The following is a 21,924-nucleotide window of genomic DNA, read 5'->3' as shown; positions in this document are numbered from 1 at the left end:
TAATTAACTCGATTAAAAATTTTAATCGTTTGACAGCCCTAATATATATATATATATATATATGTATATATATATATATATATATACACATATATATATATATATATATACATATTAGGGCTGTCAAAATTATCACGTTAACGCGCGGTAATTAATTTTTTAAATTAATCACGTTAAAATATTTGACGCAATTAACGCACATGTCCTGCTCAGACAGTATTCTGTCTTTTGGTAAGTTTTACAGCAAGGCTTTTGTGCTGTCTAACAGCGAACTCTTGTGTTCGCTTTGCGACATGGTTTATTTTTTTCTTGCCAGTTGAATATGGCTGTACGACGTCTCGGGCGTAAGTATGGTTGTTGTAAAGAATGTACATATTATTTTAGTATCCGAAATGTTCTATTTTTTGTATGAGACGCTTTTTGTTTATGTTTAGTGAACCTGTATAGCGTGCTAAGCTAACGTTGTTGCTAATGCAATGCTTGTGTACTTTTTTTGTAGTTTCACTACGGTCTAAAAAGGACAGTGGTTTGAGGCCATTTTATTAATAAATCAGATGAAAAAGGAAGAAGTCTGATTATTAAGGCGTCGTTCACTAGCTGTCTAGCTTTGGAAAAAGTAGACGCTTCGGAGTTAGGACAGCATAGACAGATTTAAATGACAGTAGAGTGAAATGCCCACTACAGTCCTTATGTACCGTATGTTGAATGTATATATCCATCTTGTGTCTTATCTTTCCATTCCAGCAAATTATTTTACAGAATATATATATAATTTACAGAAAAATATGGCATATTTTATAGATAGTTTGAATTGCGATTAATTGCGATTAATTAATTTTTAAGCTGTAATTAACTCGATTAAAAATTTTAATCGTTTGACAGCCCTAATATATATATATATATATATACAGTGTTGTCAGTTACTGTAATCTGATTACTTTCTTCAGTAGCGAGTAAGCTAACGTGTTCATTTTTCCAAGCCAGTAATCTGATTAAAGTTAGTTTCCCTAGTGCCTGTGCGTTACTATTTTGTTTTTGCCCCATAATGTATGTAGAATGAAGAATACTGTAGTCATGTACGAAGAGCATTTCTCATCAGGGGGAAAAAAAAACGGGTCACGTGTAATACGATGCTGTATGAGCACTGTCTCCCACGGCCGTCAACAACATAGCATTCTGAAGAGGCAACGAGGCTAACAGTGAAAGGCAGGATATATACCGCAAATGGATGCCTTTGCTCACTGGAAATACAGCCATTACTTCACATTTCTGTCCAGTAAAGATGACAAAAATATCTCCGTGCGTTGCAAACTTTACGCTGGCTGACAAAGACTGTCAGCCGCTAAAAACTCTACATCCAATTCAACAAGGAAGCACTTGGAATTACAGCACAACGTGACGAAACTCGAAACCTTCACGTAACAAGACAGCCAGCACTTCTACAGTTTGTAACCAGCCTTTATGCACATTTTATTGTCAGTGTTTGTAACCATAGGCGGAGTTTTACTTTTGTGGGGCTGTTGGGGGCAAAGCATGTTGATGACTGAAACAAAAGTCAAAGTTTGGACACATCTAAACATTTTTACATTATATATATTTTCACTACGATTGAATATCCTCTCTGAATAAATCAAAACTATGAACGAACATGTGGAATGGCAAAAAAAAAAAGTGAAATAACTGAAAACAGTTTCTATATTCTACATTCTTTAAAGTATTCACCTTTGAGGTGTCGCCAAACTTTTGGCTAATACTGTATATATACATATATATAAAACTCTTCAAACTCAGTTGTTGTTGGTTGTGTTTGAAAGCTTTCTAAATTCTAAATATCCATCCTGCCTCCACAGGTGTAGTTTTGGCTTAGCAAAGCAAAAGATAGTCTCTTAGGTGGTAGTCACAAGATCTGCTCGAAAAATGATTTTGACCCATTATGAAATACGTTGTACGATTCTTGTTCATTTCATTAATTTTTGTTGTTTGTTTTATTGCTTTACAACTTCTTTAGACAATATTTTAACAGCTAGGTCTTTATTTTAAAGGGGAAGTTCAGAATTTTTGACATTAGGCTTTATCTTGGAGTTAGCGGGGGTTTATTTAGTCGTTGGAGTTGATTTGAACAAATTCCGTGTAGTTTGTCAGTTATCTGTTAGTTTCAGGGCTCCGGGGTGGCTAAGCTAGCGCAAGTCAATGGTGGTTGAAATGAACTCCATCGACTAATTAAACCCCCGCTAACTCAAAGATTAAGCCTTATGTGAAAAATTTAATTACATGTGATGACATTTTGTTGTTGTCATTTTTATGTTGAGGTAGCAAAAGGAGAAAAATTGGTAAAAAGTAACTAATAAGTTTCTTTTAAAGTAACAGTTACTTTGATAATGAAGTAATCGGTAAAGTAACTAGATTACCTTTTTAAAGTGTAATCAGTTATCAGTAATTAAATTACTTTTTTAAGTAATCTGTGACAACACTGTATGTATATACAGTGGGGAGAACAAGTATTTGATACACTGTCAATGGGTTTTCCCATTGACAGTGTATCAAATACTTGTTCTCCCCACTGTGTATATATATATATTTCTTACCTAAAAAAATGCCATTACGCTTGATAACACAGATCACTTAAAAGTTAGGTGTTTTTCCCACGTGTTTCAATTGAATTTCCATTTGTGTCAAGCTATTTTTAAGTTCTAGTTAAGTTTTAAGTTAGTCTAAACTGTAAGTCCTGATGGGATTTTGAGTTTTTGCGGTGTTCAAAATAAATGTATAATACCTGCTGTATTGGAGCACATTAGGGACAAGTGCTACTTGGTGTTTTATCCAGCAATGACTACTGAGCTAAAATTGACAGTTAGCCTTATTAGGCTTTTATTTTACACCCTCATCACACTACAGTGCTATGTTTTCACAGATTAAATAAAGCCTGTATGTAAGACACGTTAGCCACGCATCGACAGTGGTCATAATTGATAGAAACCTAGCCCTTCGCAGGGCTAACGTTACATGAGCGAGTGACAGCAACGTTAATCTTATTTATTAGCGCTTAGAAGTTTACTGCTTTAAGACGGCGGCTGTTTACTAATGCCGCTGATTCTGTCATTTCGCATCTAGTTCAACATACATGTGATCTCTAAGGCTACGTTCATACTACAGGTCTTAATGCACGAATCCGATTTTTTCGTGTTTTTCCGACTCGAGTGAGGCATTAACTTGATGGTCTGAACGTGACAAGTCGCATAGAACTGGACCATTTCAAATCCGATCTGGGTCACTTTCGTATGTGGTTCAAATCCGATCTGGGCCACATTTTTCCAGACTGTCGCGGCGGTCTGTACTGTCCACTCTCCCAAATCGGATTTCATGCAGCAATTACGTCATCAAATAGCGAGAAAGACGTTACCGTAGCGATGCAGCTGTGCGTTATTAGCGCCTAGCTTGCAGTGAACACGGCTTTTGGGGAAGGGCTGGGCTTGACAACAGTCATAAAAAATAAAAATGGGTTGAGGATAAGCCTGAGAATGCTCAGTTTTCTCTCTGCTCCAAGTGAGCAATATTTTAACATTGCCTACACGGCCGAGAGTCGGGGCAAACTGCCCGTATGTGTGTTTGACGTGCACGGACAGTGCGTGCATGCTATCGATCCATGTAAACTGTGAATATAAGCCTAAACGGGGATTATTTATGTCTGTTATTTGTGTCCTCCTTTTGAAAAGCATAATATGATATCCCTGGAATGACGGATGACATGTGTCATTTGTTTTGATGCTTCTGCGCATGCGGGTCGTCTTGCTCAGCGCGTGTCGGACTGCGAATTAGTGCGCATGCGTAATACTGTAACGGTCTCAATGGACAAAGGCAGTCTGAACGGGCACGCCAAAAAAACGGATATGACAAAAAATCGGATTCGTGCATTAAGACCTGTAGTATGAACGTAGCCTATGAGACGCATCAGACGCTACCTGCTACCACCGTAGCATCATGCAGGCTAGTTTTTAGCAATGTCGGCATCGTTTGTAGCGGCTGTCGGCTGCGGTAAGTTTTTTTTTTTTTTTTTTTTTTTTTTTTAATTGCTTCTTCCTCAATGCACGTGACATCCCACATTAAAAGTAGTCCGGGCAAAACGTCATGCTTAGAGCTGTCAAAATGAAACGATTATTCGAGGTGAATAAAATTACTCGGATCAGTTTTTAAACTCGAGTTACTCAAGTTGCTTGAGTATTTGTTTCAGCTCTAATCAAAAGTATACTGTTGTGTGAACTTTTAGCTTCTTATCACTGGTCATGTTGTGACTTGCTTTCCGTTCATTCGAGCAGCTTCACAGTCTTTTAAAGTGTGGAAGCTGTGCGTCTCCAAAGTTGAGAGCACATTGTTCCACAACAGCGAAACAAGACGAATGATTGGCTAAAAGCTGGGTTTATCCCGCCCATCGGACGTCGTCTATCCTTTGGGGTCTATGGGCAGTGGGTGGGGCCTGGCTGGCCCGGATGCTCTGGTTCTCTGCATGATGATTGAATGATCTATCTATCATTTTTTATTTTTATTCCGTTGTTCTGAGTTGAACCGGAGATCTTTATAATCATCAGTGTTGTTAATCTTACTTTAAAAAAGTAATTAATTACAGTTATAAATTACTTCTCCCAAAAAGTAATTGTGTTGGTAACTCAGTTAGATGGCGGCTGTTTACTAACACATCTAGTTCTTTATTATACATGTTGCTGATGCAGCCGTGTCAGTCATTTGCATCTAGTTCTGTATATATGTGATATCTACCGAAGCATCATGTGGGCGTAGTTTGTAGGCTATCGGCTACAATCAGGTATTATTAGAGCCACCTAGCATAGTAGCATCGCGTTTGCAACGGCGTCACACTCCCTTGCCTCCTCCCCACTCCTGCTCTGCTCTCTCTTCTGTCTTTTTCAGACTTTCATCGCGTCAGTCAACCAACATTGCAACGCATAGTAACGCACGCCTTTCCCGCCTCAGTAACGGTAACGGCGTTGCCAAGATGAGAAAAGTAATTAATTAGATTACTCACTACTGAAGAAAATAACGCCGTTAGTAATGCCGTTATATTCTAACGCCGTTATTAACAACACTGATAATCATCCTAGCAACCCTTGCTTTGTCAAAATTAAATAGCGAAAAATCGAGCTTATATTTTGCATTCTTTCTACTGTAACTCGTTGTTTTTGGATACTTGACTTCTGGCCCTCTCGTTTCTTTCCCTTCCGAGCAGTGGTGCCGCTAATAAATGAGCATTAAAGTACAGCAAAAGAACAGTTGGCTAACTTCCATAGCAAAAGTCCACTAGCTTAAATTCTATAATATGCTAATATTTTTTTTAACAAGGCTCTTAACAAATTGTTCAAACACATATTCCCTCAAAAACTGCTAACTATAATTCTAAACTAAATTACAAATGCATAATCATATTAGCTCGAACAAAAACCTGAACAACCTTATGTTGCTCTTAACAGGGTGCAGCTGGATCCACCCATGTTAGATGAGTTATGTCATATTCACTGTTCCCGCTGGAGGGCAGTGTGTCCACCCAAATCAATTAAACTAAATGAAAACACTTGCATAGCAAAAGTCCGCTAGCTTAAATGCTATAAAATGCTAAAAAAAAAATTTAACAATGCTTTAACAAATTGTTCGAACACAGTTTCCCTCAAAAACTGCTATGTTTCTAAACTAAATTACAAATTCATAATGTTGGAATTTAGTCCCCCCAGCCAAAGCTGCACGGGAACGGCGGCAGCCGAACGGAACTGGTGCAGCTGTTTACCGCCCCCGCGAGCCAAACACGGAGGAAACAAAACTCAGCGCGTTCTCTTCTTCTTTTAACCCGTTGTACTGACTCCATGTTTCAAAAGTTTAAAGAAGACTCACCGAAAACAGGTTGACAATTTATTCGTCGACAATGGTCAAAAACAAGGCAAAAACAGACGACGGAGGGACCTTTCTGGATCCAAAGCAAGGCTACATAGAAAATGTTTCCGAGCAGCAAATCTGTCTTATCTCAGTGTCCAGTGTTTTTTAAGTCCGTGGCGTAGTGGGCCGGCCGAAGGTGTGTCCGGGCGTTGCTTTGGGATCATCCCTCTCTGGCCGGTTTCGGGCTGTTTAGGTTCGTGCGTGGATGGGATGTGGTTGCCACACCGACCGATGCTGGTCTTGACGTCACAAGCGCCTGCTATCAACTTTGTTATCCAGGCTGGCGCTACTTGTTTTAGGACAAAGCGCATATTAGCTCAAACAAAAACCTGAACCACTTTATGTTGCTCTTAACAGGGAGCAGCTGGATCCACCCGTTAGATGAGTTATCTCATATTAACTGTTGCCGCTAGAGGGCAGTGTATCCACCCAAATCCATTAAACTAGATGATAACACTTTCAAAACAAACCATTAAAACGACACTCTAACTATACGAATCCTCAAAGCAACAAATTTGGGTTCAAAGCATTTTTTTCTAATTGAATAACTTAATCGATTAATCATTGCAGCACTACTGTCTTGTACATGGCGAAGTTATGATGTGGCAGGGTTTGACAGAATGCAGAAATGATGCAAATTGCGTCTCCATGCTGTCCTTGCGTGATGACACTGCCATAAGAAAGGAAATAAGATTATTAATTTACAACCCTGTACCCTAGCCACTCCCAGTCCAAATGAATAAGACGCCTATAGGCGTCAAAACCTGAAAAATTATCATTGGCTGCCTTGATTCCTCACATTGTTGGCGCTTTAAGGTCACCTTTTGTGCTGGCGAGCGCGTGGCAAAAGAAGATAAATCCCATCTCAAAGCAGGTCTGAAGATGATGCGATGAAAGCGAGGGAGAGAGGGCCAAGAATTCGCCGAGAGGGGAGCGGAACCACGTGGCAGCTTGGCGCATTATGAAGCATCCAGCCGAACAATCTGATTTTCTCCTTTCTCGCTTCTAGATATACGCTTGGTCGGACGTCTGGAAAGGTCACGGCTGCTGTTTTTTCTAGCCCAAAAAGGTGTACGTAAACGCTTAGGGCTGGACGGAAATGTCGCCCGCGGCAGTCAATTACACGCACGTCGGACGCTTCTTGTTTTCCAGCAGGAGGTTAAGCTAATTACGCAGCTCGGCTCATTGGAAGAGGGTGTGCAATGTAGCATGTTGCATTGCATTACGATACGTCTGCCTGTGTGTGTGGGTATCTGTGTGTGTGTATGTTAGTGCAGCTCATATTTCCCAAGAGTCCAAATTGCAAAGACAAACTCAGTAAATCATTCTACACGTTGCTTTCCAATACTCGTCACGCTTATCTTGAAGTTCAAAATAACTTGAGAATTTCAATGTTTTTATTTCTCGATGAAACTATGTAGCATTTTGACATAATGCTGATTGGACGTCTATTGCTGCCTGTGGCAGTCACCCCTTTGAAGGTCAAGTGACTAATTTTTGATAATTTGAAGAAAAAAACCTTCGCCCACATAGACCTGGCATCCACATACAGTGTATCACAAAAGTGAGTACACCCCTCACATTTATGCAGATATTTAAGTATATCTTTTCATGGGACAACACTGACACTTTGACACAATGAAAAGTAGTCTGAGTGAAGCTTACATAATAGAGTTAATTTATTTTCCCCTCAAAATAACTTAAAATATAGCCATCAATATCTAAACCCCTGGCAACAAAAGTGACTACACCGCATGGGAACTACGTACATCCCTATATGTCCAAATTGAGTATTGCTTGTCATTTTCCCTCCAAAATGTCATGTGACTCGTTACAGAAGTGATGTCAGCATTGCTGCAGATATTGAAGAGGTGGGGGGGTGTTTTCCGAAATTTCCAGGTTTGCGGTGAATCAGTAACAGGCACACTTTTGCTCAATAGACGATGTTTATTGATTAGAAAATGCAGAATAAATGAGATTTATTGATTACAATCCCACAAGAGCAAGCAAACAAGTATCAACAAATGTCAACGATGACGCTAGACTTGAGCTTGTCAACCCCAGAATCCCCGCGTTACCGTTACAGCAAAACAAAATGTCCCTTTAGCAATGAAAATCGCTTACCGTGACAAGTGAGTGGGAAGCCAGCAACACTCCAATAAAGCGGCAAAGAGACGAAGTCAAGCGATCCGTACGTGACTCGCTGGCAGACCTCACTGGTCGCCCGGAAATGTTCGGCTTTTGTAGGGACTCACTCCCCAGAGGCGGAGAGGCCAACTTCCGCCCCCGAGCGGCGCAGCCGGCCCCGTCCAATCACAAACTTTTAAGCTACTTTTGGTTCAGCCCCCTTGAAAAAGGGCTTTTCACATGGGACAAATGAGCTGTGCTGCACAGATACCAACAAGTGGTAAATATTATGGGTGCAAAACAAGTTATCTCTATGGGACCCAGGCGTGTAACTATGGGACCCAGGTGTGTCCAAACAAGTTATCTCGTGAGATTCTCAAGCTCGTCTCCTAACTATGGGAACAAGGGAAAAGACAATAGAAGTCGTTACAATCTATGTCACAGAAGCAATCATACATCACCAAAGCATAATGTAATATTTTCCCCTATCAGGGGGTCAGCCTGTTAGTGCTCACACCATACGCCGTACTCTACATCAAATTGGTGTGCATGGCTGTCACCCCAGGAGGAAGCCTCTTCTGAAGATGGTACACAAGAAAGCCCGCAAACAGTTTGCTGAAGACATGTCAACAAAGCACATGGATTACTGGAACCATGTCCTATGGTCTGATGAGACAAAGATTAATTTGTTGTGTTCAGATGGTCTCAAGCATGTGTGGCGGCGACCAGGTGAGAAGTACAAAGATAAGTGTGTCATGCCTACAGTCAAGTATGGTGGTTGGAATTACCCCCCCACCACCACCACCACCACTTCTTCAATCTCTGCAAGAATGCTGACAGTTCTCCTGTAACGAGTCACATGACATTTTGTAGGGAAGATGACAAGCAGTACTCAATTTGGACATTTAGGGATGTAGTTTCTAAGGGGTGTACTCACTTTTGTTGCCAGGGGTTTAGATATTAATGGCTATATTTTGAGTTATTTTGAGGGGAAAATAAATTAACTCTATTATATTAAGCTACACACAGACACACACAGACACACACACACACACACATATTGTGTCAAAGTCTCATTTTGTCAGTGTTGTCCCATGAAAAGATATACTTAAATATCTGCAGAAATGCGAGGGGTGTACTCACTTTTGGTGATGCACTGTAGGTGGATATCACAATTTGGGCAATTTAGGCCCCAATATTCGTTCTTCAACCTTTTTTTGAGCCAAGGCACACTTTTTAATTAAAAAAAGTAATCCTAAGGCACACCACCAACAAAAAAAATGAATAATTTCTGTAGCTTATATTAACAAATTAAAGTTGTGTTTTGAATAGCAATCAAACAAATACAAAGAAAAACACATTTTGTCATCAAATTTTACTCACTCAGTGTGACACCTGGGCTTCTTGTATTGTTGTAGGTATCACAGCATCCCCAATGGAAGTTAATCCCCACTATGTTCAGTTCTTTGCAGCCTAGTGTAAATCCCAATGAAAGGTATCTTTTTCTTATTGCCTCACACCAGCGACTGTCCAAAAGGAAACAATCTTTGCTTCCTTTTGACCACATTTCAATGAATTTTGTCCAGTGTCCTGTTCGGAGTTAGCATCTTTCATTTTTAACAACTTTTTCTATATGCATATGCACTCAAGCTGCACAGAAGCAGATAGGAGAATACTGCAGTGGGTGATCAAAACAGCACAAAAGGTCATTTTGTTCACCATCTACAACTCTCGGTGGAGCATCATAAAAGACTATATGCACCCTCGCTTCCACCTCTTTAACCTGTTGCCCTCTGGCAGGCGCTGTAGGGCTATACCAGCCAAAACAAACAGACGGAGAGACGGTTTCTTTCCAAGAGCTGTCACCGCACTCAACTCAAGTTTGCACTGAAATGTCACTGTCATTGCACTGCTAATGCCACAACATTGTCACATGCATTTCACTAAGTAACATGTTCTCAGACATTTGTTTCAATCTGGGTACTGTGTATGCAAGATTTGCATAGTTACATTATAGCATTTTTTGCACTGTTACATCAATATCTATGCACAAACTGCCATTTGCACTTTATCAGGCATCAGCCTCCTTGTCTAAGAACACTAAATTGTCATAGTGTTGCACTCTATTATATTACTACTACATCACCACTTGCTGTTAGTCACTTATTAACTTTATTCACAACATGTGTACACTGTAACCTGTGTTTTTATATTAGCCTTACGGTAGTTTTGCTTTTGTTTCATGTGGTGCACGTTATGGTGATGCTTTAACTTCCAATGTATTCTGTTCAATAAAAATAAAAGTTTTCTATTCTATTCTATAGTTTTGCTAGCTAGTCACTAGCCCTAATGCCCCAATTCTCTTACCTTTTACGCATCACTAAACAAAGTAATTAGCTACCTATTGAAACTACTGATATTGGAAGAGTATTGCATGATTACAAACCATTTGCGGAATTATTTGAAAAAAACATTTTTACATCAATTAGGTGATGCTTTTCCACAGCACAACAGAAGTTTGCCGTGACAATGTGGTTGAGAAATATGACTCAACTTTTAAGCTATAATTATACTTTTTTTTTTTTTTTTTTTACTTAATAATTATAACTCGTTATTAAATTTTCTTATTTAATTTTTAATATTTTTTTAGGGCTGCAGCAATCGATTATTTTAGTAGTCGATTAATCGATGAACTAGTTCGTTCGAATAATCGAGTAATCGGATAAAAAAACATTAAAAATTTAAAATACCTTCGCTGAGCCTCAAACGGTATAGAAAATAAGGATCTAAGTACAACAAATAACAATTGGCTAACATTTGCTTACATAGCAAAAGTCTGCTAGCTTAAATGCTACAAAATGCTACAGGTTTTTTTTTTCCACATTGCTCTTAACAACTGGTTCAAACATATATTCCCACCAAAAAACGGCTAAATATACCTATCAAGCTAATCACAAATGCATTTAAAAAAAAAAAAAAAAAAAAAAACATTAGCTCAAACAAAAACTGAGCTAATGTTGGTCTTAACAGTTATGTCATATTCACTGTTGCCTCTAGAGGGCAGCGTATCCACCCAAATCAATAAAACTAAATGCAAACACTTTCAAAACAAACCATTACAACGTCACTTTAATTAGACGAATACTCGGAGCAGCAAAATCTAATTTGAATCTTTTTTCTTATCGAATGACTCGACTTACTCGATTAATTTTTGCAGCACTATATTTTTTTATGAAAGAATAAAATAAAATTTCGAAACATTTTAATAAAAACAATTTGAACTAGCCCTGCAAGCAGGACTCAACAGGTCCGAGGGGGAGCGTATCGATTTCTCCAATTTCTTTTCAGGGAACCTATCGATTTCTCCAATTTCTTTTCGGTTATTTTTTGGGGGATGCTAAATATATTTGGCCTACTCTTCGACGTAATGTAAAAAAAGCAAGGGTCCTTTTCATTTGCCATGAAAAAAGAATAATACAAGGAAATAAGACATAACAACCACCTAATAATAATAATAATAATAATTAAATTGGCCATTTTCATTTGCCATGAAGAAGCCCTAACCCTAAACCGTAACCCTAAACACGAAAAAAACGCCCAACTTTGGTACCCCGCACAGGTCAGGCCGTGAATGAAACTCACCATTTTGATATGTGCAAATTCTGTTGAGTTTTTAAGCATGTTCAGAACTTTGATTTGGCCATTTTCATTTGCCCTGAAGAAGCCCTTCAATCCAAAATAACCGATTTCTTGTTGGGTTTGGAATATGGGTGAAAGAGACTTTTTGAAGCATTTTTGCACAAGGTATCATCTCCCCAAATTTCATCGCTCTACGTTGAAACCTAAATGGAGAGGCCTTTTTTAAAGATTCCAGGGGGCGCCACTGAGCCCTTTTTTTGACATTTTTTCACAACGTTACCAAATTATCGAAATTTTCGTATGTTTGTGCTTATTTTGGTGAGTTTTTGAGCATGTTATGACCTCCGAATTGGCCATTTTCATTTGCCATGAAAAAACAATAATAATAATCCTTTGCAGAATACCTGTTGGTGCTCGGGCCCTAATAATATTAAAATTAGTAAACAAATGGCCCCAAATAAAACCTTTAAAGTTTTGTTGTTGTTGTTTTTTTTTTTTTTTTGCGATTATTCGCTGCTAGCCTTTCCAGTTCAAAATGGATTGGATGCCTAGCGTTGTCAATAGCAGCTAATAAGTTAATAAATGAGTGCTCTATAAAGGGTCACCAAGTATACTTGCATGTGCGTATACAAGCGTGAAAAGAGAAAAGAATCGGGAGGGGGAGTGAGGTTAATTGATTAGAGGAGGATTTTTCTTTTTGCTTTGTTAGCATTTTGGAATGAGCAACAAATTCAGTTAATTAGCCTTCAACAAATGTCATGCTATATTAAAGAGTGGAGATGATAGACACACAAGTTCTTTTTTCAGAGAGATTGATTGTAAACTACAAGGCGGTTTATGGGTTCTTGAGATAGCTTTTCACAGAGGCGCTCTTCGTCGTCAGTTACAGTCTGTATTTGCGTCCCATTTTTAAAGAAAACTTTCTAAAATGATCCAGATTTTATAAATATCAGAATAATGAGAATATATATATATATATATATATATATATATATATACAGTATGTATATATTAGGGCTGTCAAAATTAACGCGTTAACGGGCGGTAATTATTTTTTTTTAAATTAATCACGTTAAAATATTTGACGCAATTAACGCACAAATGCCCCGCTCAAACAGATTAAAATGACAGCTCACTGAAATGTGTACTTGTGTTTTTCGGAGTTTTGGCGCCCTCTGCTGGCGCTTGGGTGCGACTGATTTTTATAGGCTTCAACACCCATGAGCATTGTGTAAGTAATTATTGACATCAACAATGGCGGGCTACTAGTTTATTTTTTGATTGAAAATTTTATTAAACGAAAACATGAAGAGGGGTTTTAATATAAAATTTCTATAACTTGGACTAACATTTATCTTTTAAGAACTACAAAGTTTTTCTATCCATGGATCGCTTTAACAGAATGTTAATAATGTTAATGCCATCCTGTTGATTTATTGTTATAATAAACAAATACAGTCCTTATGTACCGTATGTTGAATGTATATATCCATCTTGTGTCTTATCTTTCCATTCCAACAATAATTTACAGAAAAATATGGCATATTTTATAGATGGTTTGAATTGCGATTAATTGCGATTAATTACGATTAATTAATTTTTAAGCTGTAATTCACTCGATTAAAAATTTTAATCGTTTGACACCCCTAGTATATATATTAGACATGTGCCTATTACCGGTTTCAAGGTATACCGTGGTATGAAAGCGTCAAGGTTTCAAAATCGCAAAAATTTTCCGTCATACCATCCCTAAGGTATTAGCTATTTTTTATGTCCAAAAAATGCACGGAGAAATCCCTCGCATGCAGCTGCAAGGCTCAACCCTCCCCCACCGGTTGTTGCTCAGCTGTGCTACACGGTGACTGGAGGAGGTGAAACTCCTGAAGTTTTTTCCCCATTGAAGAAAACACAATCGCTGGTATGGGAATACTTTGGCCACAGAAGTTACAGACGACCGCAGTTTAGAGGAGGGCCAACCGAAATGTAAAACATGTTTGCCGAGGGTGGCTGCCAAGGAGGCAATATCTCCAATATGATTTTGCATTTATACAAAATTAAAGGCTAGTAAACACTGTCATGAACGTTTTCCTCCAACTCCAGCGTGTTTAGTGTGTCTAGCGGTGGTAAAACGTAGTGTTTTTCTCTTTGTATGTTTTTTATTTTTAACTTAACATTATACTTACGTTCCAGTATGCTTTGTTTTGAAAAATAAAAATCCTGTTCAATGGGAATTTTTTAATTTTTCATTATTATTATTATTTTTTTTAAACTCAGAAATCTTAAAGTTACACATTTTAGAGCTGTAATTGCAATACCGTGATACCGCAAAACCGTTGATGTTTTGGCATAAGGTTATTATGCCGTCAGAATATTATACCGGCACATGCCTAATATATATTTAGATATTTTCTCGGTAAAGTGCTATTTTGGTCACTATTTGACCCAGTTATACTGTGAGAAAAAAATAAAAGCATGTGCCATATTTGTAATGTATGTTATTACTGCCGCCACACATTTAATGCATGGCTTTGTAAAAACATGTATGTGTCTGATTGTTGTCCATATCTATGTGGGTCCTCATATACATTTGCAAGCCGATACACCCCCACAAACCCCCATTTAGATGTACACACGCACATGAATTCATTTTCGTTGCCTCGCCTCCTCACACGTACACACAAACACGCAAAACGTGCGTTTCAGACATGAATAATGCCAATGTGCGTCTGGCGGGGTGCACGGCGCTCCCCGGGGCGGTTTGAATGCTGGGATATTGTGCGGGAGGCGGCAGGCACGCACATGAAAACACACGCTGACAGACTGAGCTGAGAGCTCCGTCTCGAGGTGACTCCGTCTCCTTGTGTTCTCCTTATAGAACTCCTCCCCTTCTGTTTTTTTTTTTTTTTTGCCCCCACTTTTTTTCCATTCCATAAGACGTAGGCATGCACGAACACACAATTTCAGACAAACATGGCCGTGTGCACTCTGATGGAAAATAAATAAATACAGCAAGTGCGCAACTCAAAGCACATCGGCAAAAGTGTCCCACTTTGATACGGCTGAAACGAGGGGTAAAAAAGCTTTGGTATGTAGTCAGCTATCACTGACAAACCATTAAAACAGAAAATAATGTGTTGGGCTTATTGGAGACATTAACTAAAAAAATGCAAACTTGCAAAGTGTCTAACAAATGTCACTATGTCCCCCCCATCCACCATTTCTCCTTGTCTTCAGAACCCCTTACCCCTCTCCCCACTTTCCCATTTCACCTCCCCCTCCCTGTTCTGCTTTCAGACGGTAGGTGCTATGCAGTCCTTCCGTGAGCGCGCTGGTGGTTACCATAGCAACCAACCCTGCTACCAGCAGGAGCCCCACGAATTATCACGCCTGGAAACGTACCGACAACACCCGCTCCATGCCCATCCTCAGCTACCCCACCCAGGACCTGGTCCACATCCAGGACCGGGCCCCGGACTTTCAAGGTCAACCTACGAGTCCCGATCTCTAGTAAACGCTTCAAGTGTGTCTTCAACTGGAGGTGCAGGAACGGGAGTTGTACCCAAGGACTGTTACGGCCAACCACCCTACTCGGGTTACCCCGTCAATGGTGGCGCCAACGGAAACGGCGGATCGGCCCCTTCGCAGACAAAGAAGAAAATCCCTAAATTCCCTCCGCCAAGTTCTAGTCAACACCTACAGGGTCATGGAGGTTACACTAACCATATGGGCCCAGGGACGTACTCAACTCAGTACATGAGTGGGGGTCACCTCCAGCAGAAATGGGAAGATCCGGCTCAGTTGACGACATACGAGCATGAGATGGTTGGGCGTATGGAGGCAGTGGGTCCTACTACACCTAACTCCTCACAGTACATGGACCAGAACATGCGGAGCCACTCCCAGGGCCAATGCCACCAGCCCCCTACCCCTACTTACCCCAGCCCCCATCACCAGTCACAGCCAACGAACCCCTCTCCTTTAATGTATCCACAAAGTCACCTGCACTATCCCCAACCTTCCCCGTCTCCTTCACCTTACATAGAAAAGTGTAGCCCCATGCCTCCATGTTATAAAGGTTACAGCATGACACCGACATCTCAATATGGCAGACAAATGAGCAGCCATAGCACTCTGAAGCAAGGAGGGTACAGGCCATCCCAGAATAGCTATACCTACCAACACTCAAGAGGTTATGAGCCACAACCGCCTCTGCAACCCAATGCCCAGGAACCCCACCCAAAATATCAACACTTCAGCCAACCACAGCCGAGCTACTGTCTCTCAGAACTGTCTGTAAGGTCACCTGATCAGTATTATCAGACTTGTAGTCCCTCCTCAAGCCACTCTCCCGCTCGCTCTGTTGGACGCTCCCCTTCATACAGCTCCACCCCATCACCGTTAATGACCAATCCGGAGTCATTCCAGTATGGACAACCGCCTATTACCCCAGGGGCAGCCTCGTTGTCTTCATCCTCCTCAACGGGCCACCAAGAGCAAGGCAGTATGCTGTTACCCCCGCGTTCACACCCTTCACCCGGTGTGCCCCATGCCACAGCCCACAGCTTCACAAACACTCTGCAAGGACCTACGATGAAGGAGCGTTTTTCAGAGAAGCTGCTGTCTAACCCCAGCTTGTGGAGCCTAAATGCCCTCACCTCTCAGGTCGAGAACATATCCAACAACGTTCAACAGCTGCTGCTTTCAGAGACTCTGGTGGCCAACAAGAAAACCACCAAACGAAACAGTGGCGGAAGCAACAGCAGTTCTGGAAGTGCGGTATCCTCCAAAAAGGGTGAGGAGTACAAAAGTCCATATCCAGAAAGCTCCAGTAGTCTAAGCGGAGGCCCAATGCAGGACCTTTACTCCAACGTCCAGCATCAAAGGATGCCTTTGGAACTACACGAAGGGGGTTACTCCAGCAGTAGTGATGAACAACTGGAGAGGGGCTACTACTACAGAAACCAGGGCAGGAGCCCAGCACGGCCTCACAGCAACACACATATTAACGTAGACACAGTTTCGTCCTGTTCCATGACATCTCCAGATGATGTGTCCACAAGATCCGGAGACTCAGGATTGCACAACTTTACCCCTGACCCAATCAGGTGTCAGTCAGTGCAAGGAGGAGATACCACCCCAGTGAAGAGCATCAGTGAGGGGAGGTCTCCGATCAGCATTACAATTCCGAGTCCTATTAAACCTGACACCGACTCTTCTTCCGACATACAGCAGATCAATGAGCTTGTTAAAGAGAACTTTGAAGAATCCGCTTGGACGGACAAATCAGCTGCTAAAGTAGCAGGTACTAGCCCCAAAACACCTGAAAATGACAGAGATGTAACTAAACCCACCGAGAAAGAGGATAAATGGTTGGGTGACGACAAATGCTCTTTTCTTTTCAGCCAAGTAAACAAAGAAGAAGCAGAAAAAGACTTTTGCTATGCGGAGACTACATACAAAGGTGTCCAGAGAAAATATGACACAAACTCACTTGAACAGTCCCCAGTTGCTTGCTCTAACTCGAGCCACAATTTCGGGCAAGAAATAAAAGAAGCATACAAATCAGAGTCATCAACTGCTTCGGAGAGCTCGCTGAAAGTATTGCCTTTCAATCCCATGAGTGACCTCGAACAGGATCAATATTCCACAGAAAAGGAGGACAGCTCAGACAACACCTCTCCCACCCCTCAAATTGAAGCCATCGAGGAGTCTCATTCAAACATTCAACATTCAAAACAGATAGAATGCAAAGGATTGAGTGAGGAAGCGGAAAATGAGGAGGAAAAGGATGAACAACAAACAGATGAACTAAAGATAACTGCTCTTGCCCCTTCCCTGTCTGATGAGGTGAAAAAAGACCTAGGGAAGGTGGAGAACATTAGCCAGTCATTGACTTCTGAGTTCATGAATAATAGACTCGGATCCGAGAAACCTCCTACAGACCCTTGCAACAGGACAAAGAATCAAAGGACTGAGCTCCAAAATGACAATAAACTTGCAGGAGTCCCCGTACATCCAAATGTGGCAGCAGCCCCAGACGCTTCTTCGAGAGAATCAGCTATTGGTGACACTGCTCCGCAGCCACAATCTGCTATGCCGGTGTTCTCAGCTCTCAATGATAAAACAACACCAAACCCAGCTCAGTCAAGGGATCACATTGATCACAGCGACGCTAAAGTGCTAGAGCCAGATTCTCCTCAGTTGCCTGGGAAGTCAATACTTCCCTCAGCCCCCTCCTGGGCAGACACACCACCCTCCCCAAAGAAAGGCGATGAGGACATGGAGCCTGGCCTCAGCTGCTCCAGTGCCGTGACCCCATTGGCCAAGCCGGAGCCTGTGGCCCCATCTGCTCAACCCAGGGCATTTGGACGTAAGCATGCAAGAGGGAGAAGGAAAATTATGCTTTCAGGTGTTACCATCAGGCGACAGCCAAGTTTGGAAAGGGATGAAGAGAAGGATGAAAAAGAGGACCCCCTGGCTTTAGAGAAAGCCTGCAGGCCTGCAAGCAAAGCTATACTGTTCTCCGATCAAACTGACCTGGCCCAACAGGAATCTATAGTGAGCCAGACAACCAAAATGTTAACTGAAGGCCTCACTTCAAGAATGTGCACACGCTCATTCAATTCATCAGACCCGCCATCCAAAGGCCAGACTCATTTGAAGAGGAAACCAGGGCCAAAACCTGGAGCCACATCAGGACTAAAAAATGCATCAAAACCAGGGCCAAAACTCGGAGGCAAGCCAGGCCCCAAACCTGCCCTTAGGCCTGGACCAAAACCTGAACTTAAATCAGGACTAAAGGCTGTGCCAAATTCACCAGATCCAGCAGAGAAAACAGAGGCTTTGGGCAAACGAAAACCAGGGCCCAAACCGGGGATAAAACCTGTATCAAAACCTGGGCTTAAAGCTGTTTCAAAGCCAGGTCCAAAATCAGGACCTAAGCCTGAACTCAAATCTGCAGAACTTCCCACACCCACTGAAACTATACCCATCAAGGCAACTGTTGGCCGTCCCAAAGGCTCGGTTTCCAAGGTGAAGCAGAAACTACAGGAAGAAAACATTACACATGTGTCAGGGCCACAGGGCAGGGCCAAGAAAAATATGGATACTACACTTACACAAATAAACCAGGATACAAAAGTAATAAACCATGATGAAAAGTCACAAAATGTCATAAAAGCACAAGAGAATGAAAATAAAAATATGACCTTGAGGTCAAGAAAGCCCTCACAGACAAAAGTGTCAAAAGAAAACGAGAAAAACGTCCATAAAGACTCTTCAAAACCAGCACTGACAGAAACTAGCACAAATGATTGTTCTAAAAAAGCAGAATGTGTAACTACAGAAAAGTTTTGTACTCCAAGTCCCCAACTCGTGAAAAACATAGATAATCCAACAGAACCTCTTTCACTGCCCCCACCGGAAAATACTGAAGAAAAAATAACGCTAGCACTAAAATGTCAGTCATCCACAGAAGCCTCTACAGTACCTGGAAAGAAGAAGAGAGGTCCAAAGCCGAAAACAAAACCCCTGCAGCCACAAGCTGCAAAGCCGGAACCCGTTGTCTCCACACCTAAAGAAGGTGATATTCCACGGACCAGAAGAAAGAGAGGGTCACCCAGAAAAGATTCTGAAGTCCCCTACCCACCCAAACATCTTCCCTGTAATGTTGTTGAAAATGATCAAGGTGAAGTGCCAGTTATGGCTGCTCAGTGCCCCACCCGAACAAAAGTTCTTCCCCCTCGTAAGGGCAGGGGACAGAAATATGAGGCCATGGTACAGAAAATCACATCGCCTGGCTCAAAAAAATACCTCCAAACGTCTCATGCAGAAAATCTCGATGACACAACAACTAAGGATGTCGTCAAAGATGGAGAGACAGCTATTCCTGTAAATGGCACTGAAATGATGGAAAGTGAAGTGAAAAGCGGACAGGAGGGTATGAAACACATAGAAGGGGGCATAAAAAAGGAGGTCAAACGAGAGAGTGACAAGCAGGATATAAATCAGGAAGCACCATTGTCAGAGGAGTTGAGACCAACAGTGATAGAAGAACATGGAAATAATCAAGAGGCAAGTAAAGAACATAAACCTTTGGCAGTACACAATGTCCAGAGAACCATGGAGGCTCAGGTAGACCTCGGTCCTCGAGAAGAATGGACCCAACAGGTAAAAGCGCTCATATCTGCAGATGTATCTACGAACAGGTCTTCGAAACGAAAGCGATGGGCCATGGTGGAGAGTGCAGATCCGTCTGCTGCAGCTTTAGAAGCAGGGAACCTAATAGTAACAACCCCAAGAGCTGCAAAGCAGAGGGCTATTAAAAATAACCACGAGATGCACTTAAAGCAGAAGAGGAAACGAAAAGGTCAGGTTGCAACAGAAGAACCCGAAGCAGCAAAGGAGATAAAAGTTGAAGTTACAGAGCAACAAGACGGTATAGCAGAGGATATGATAACCCCTTTAGAGGCGCCTACACTTCCAATCAGTGCTGATGATATCAAAGAATGCCCTGAGGTCAACAACACAGAAGTCGTCCAAAAATCGAAAAGAGGAAGAAAACCATCAGCAAATCCAGCTAAGCGGAAACGGGGGAAAGCCTTATCCGAAGAGATTTCTGACAAGCCTGTAAAGGTCTACAAAAAGCCAGGGCCAAAACCTGGAATGAAAGACGCCTTGGAGGTCATTGAGGCGGTTGTGAGGGCTGCTGGGTGTGAAGCTGAAAAAGTGGAGAGGAAACTACAAGAGACAGAAATAGACACGAGTGAAAAGGAAGAAAAGGACTTCACGGTGGGCCCTGTGGTGACGACATCAGAAGAAAAGACCGAGACCATTTCTGTAAAGAGAATCAGAACCAAACCAATCCAACGTCACCCTTTGTCTTTCTGTCCGCACGTGCGAATGAACAACTCCAGAGACTTTTCATCTTGGTGTGCTATTATCAACAAGCCCGAGGATACGCATGTATTTCAAAGACGGAGAAAAAAGGGAATTCTCCGAATGAGGAATCCTTTCACGGTTGCAAAGGTAGTGCCGCACACTGCAGCCATGCTACGAGGACCCGCTGTCAATACTGATCTGAAAGGCAGGCAGGTTACGTGTTGCCTGTGCGGAAAGCCCTCAAACTATAGAGATCTGGGCGATCTCTGTGGACCTTACTACGCAGAAGATCAACTTCCACGGAAACTATTGACCACTGAGCCGACACTCTTCCCTGGGGATGTGATAGAGCACAACAACCAGGGCAAAGCTAGCGAGGATCCGTGCACATCATCAAAGGTTGAAGAAAAGGGAGACAGTCGGAAAGAATTGCCACAAAATGACAGGCGAACCAGGCATCATCACTGGCCTTACAGACGAGCAGAAAAAAGAGAAAGAACAGGTCGTAAGGACGTTCCTCGAAGAATTACTCTCCGAGAGAGGTTAAAGAGGATGAAGCAGCTCCAGTCTTCCGATAACCAAGAGGGCTTGATCCAAAAGCTGCAAGAAGAAGCAGAAGCCAGTGAGCACTGGGCTCATGAAAACTGTGCCATCTGGACTAAGGGGGTGATCATGGTGGCCGGGCGGTTATACGGACTGAAGGAAGCCGCCGACAACTCGGCCAAAACGGTACGAGAGCAAAAATAGCCAAATAACCGAGCGGCTGCTTTGAGATATCTCTGCTAAATTTCAAACTTTTCCCTCTTCTTTTTATTCTCTCTCTATCCCTATACGTGCTCGGTCACGTTCTCTCGGTCTTGGCCCATATGTCCATCTGTCGGACTAACCCCAGAGCTGCCACAAGTGCCAGATTGCAGGGGCGTCCCTCAGTTGCTGTTGGAGAAGCTGCTCTCATAAATACCACTACGTCTGCGCCAAAGAGATAGGTAAGAGAACACAGCAGGCGACGAAAAGTTACACCAAAAGAGAGTGTGACTAAAAAAGGAGTTCAGCTTTTTGGAAGAGTTGTTATAGGAACGCCATAAAATGAATATGACTGAGGAAATGGGAAGGTTTCAATGTTAATGGGAGAAGTAGAACGTTGAAGTGCTTGAGAGGAAGACAAGCCGGAGATAGCGCGAGGAAGGGCGGGTCGATGTGCTTTAGTCATTCATCCTGCAACAAGACGGATGAATGTGCGGGTTTTATATCCGCACGCGTCACCAGGCCCTCTACATATCTTATCTTGAAATATCAGTCAAATTATTCTAAAATCGAAGGGAATATTGGTTTTGGCTGCTCCCA

The 21,924-nt window shown here is 41.8% G+C and overlaps 2 protein-coding genes across 6 annotated transcripts in view; one reads left to right on the top strand and one right to left on the bottom strand.

Moving 5' to 3' along the window:
- Nucleotides 1-21,924, bottom strand: part of srebf1 (sterol regulatory element binding transcription factor 1) — a 92,334-nt gene that overhangs the window by 12,603 nt on the left and 57,807 nt on the right. Inside the window, exon 19 of one of the 3 annotated variants that reach the window (XM_057861524.1) lies at nucleotides 5,682-6,604. The exons of the other annotated variants lie outside the window; for them this stretch is intronic. Coding sequence (XP_057717507.1) covers nucleotides 6,507-6,604 — 98 coding nt within the window. The 3' untranslated portion in view covers nucleotides 5,682-6,506. Of the gene's footprint in view, nucleotides 1-5,681; nucleotides 6,605-21,924 lie in introns of those variants that run through there. 3 annotated transcript variants of the gene reach the window in all.
- The window catches only part of LOC130932113 (retinoic acid-induced protein 1), a 144,316-nt gene that overhangs the window by 100,436 nt on the left and 21,956 nt on the right, over nucleotides 1-21,924 (top strand). The window contains exons 2-3 of one of the 3 annotated variants that reach the window (XM_057861520.1): nucleotides 14,935-21,309; nucleotides 21,473-21,566. In XM_057861520.1, the coding sequence (XP_057717503.1) occupies nucleotides 15,007-21,309; nucleotides 21,473-21,566 (6,397 nt within the window). In that variant the 5' untranslated portion in view covers nucleotides 14,935-15,006. The remainder of the gene's footprint in view (nucleotides 1-14,934; nucleotides 21,310-21,472; nucleotides 21,567-21,924) is intronic. The other 2 variants (XM_057861518.1, XM_057861519.1) reach the window with 2 other exon arrangements.

The sequence above is a fragment of the Corythoichthys intestinalis genome, chromosome 16 (assembly GCF_030265065.1).
Source record: "Corythoichthys intestinalis isolate RoL2023-P3 chromosome 16, ASM3026506v1, whole genome shotgun sequence".
Taxonomy (NCBI): Eukaryota; Metazoa; Chordata; class Actinopteri; order Syngnathiformes; family Syngnathidae; genus Corythoichthys; species Corythoichthys intestinalis.
The sequence above is the reverse complement of the archived record's forward strand: the minus strand, read 5'-3'. Positions and strand labels throughout refer to the sequence as shown.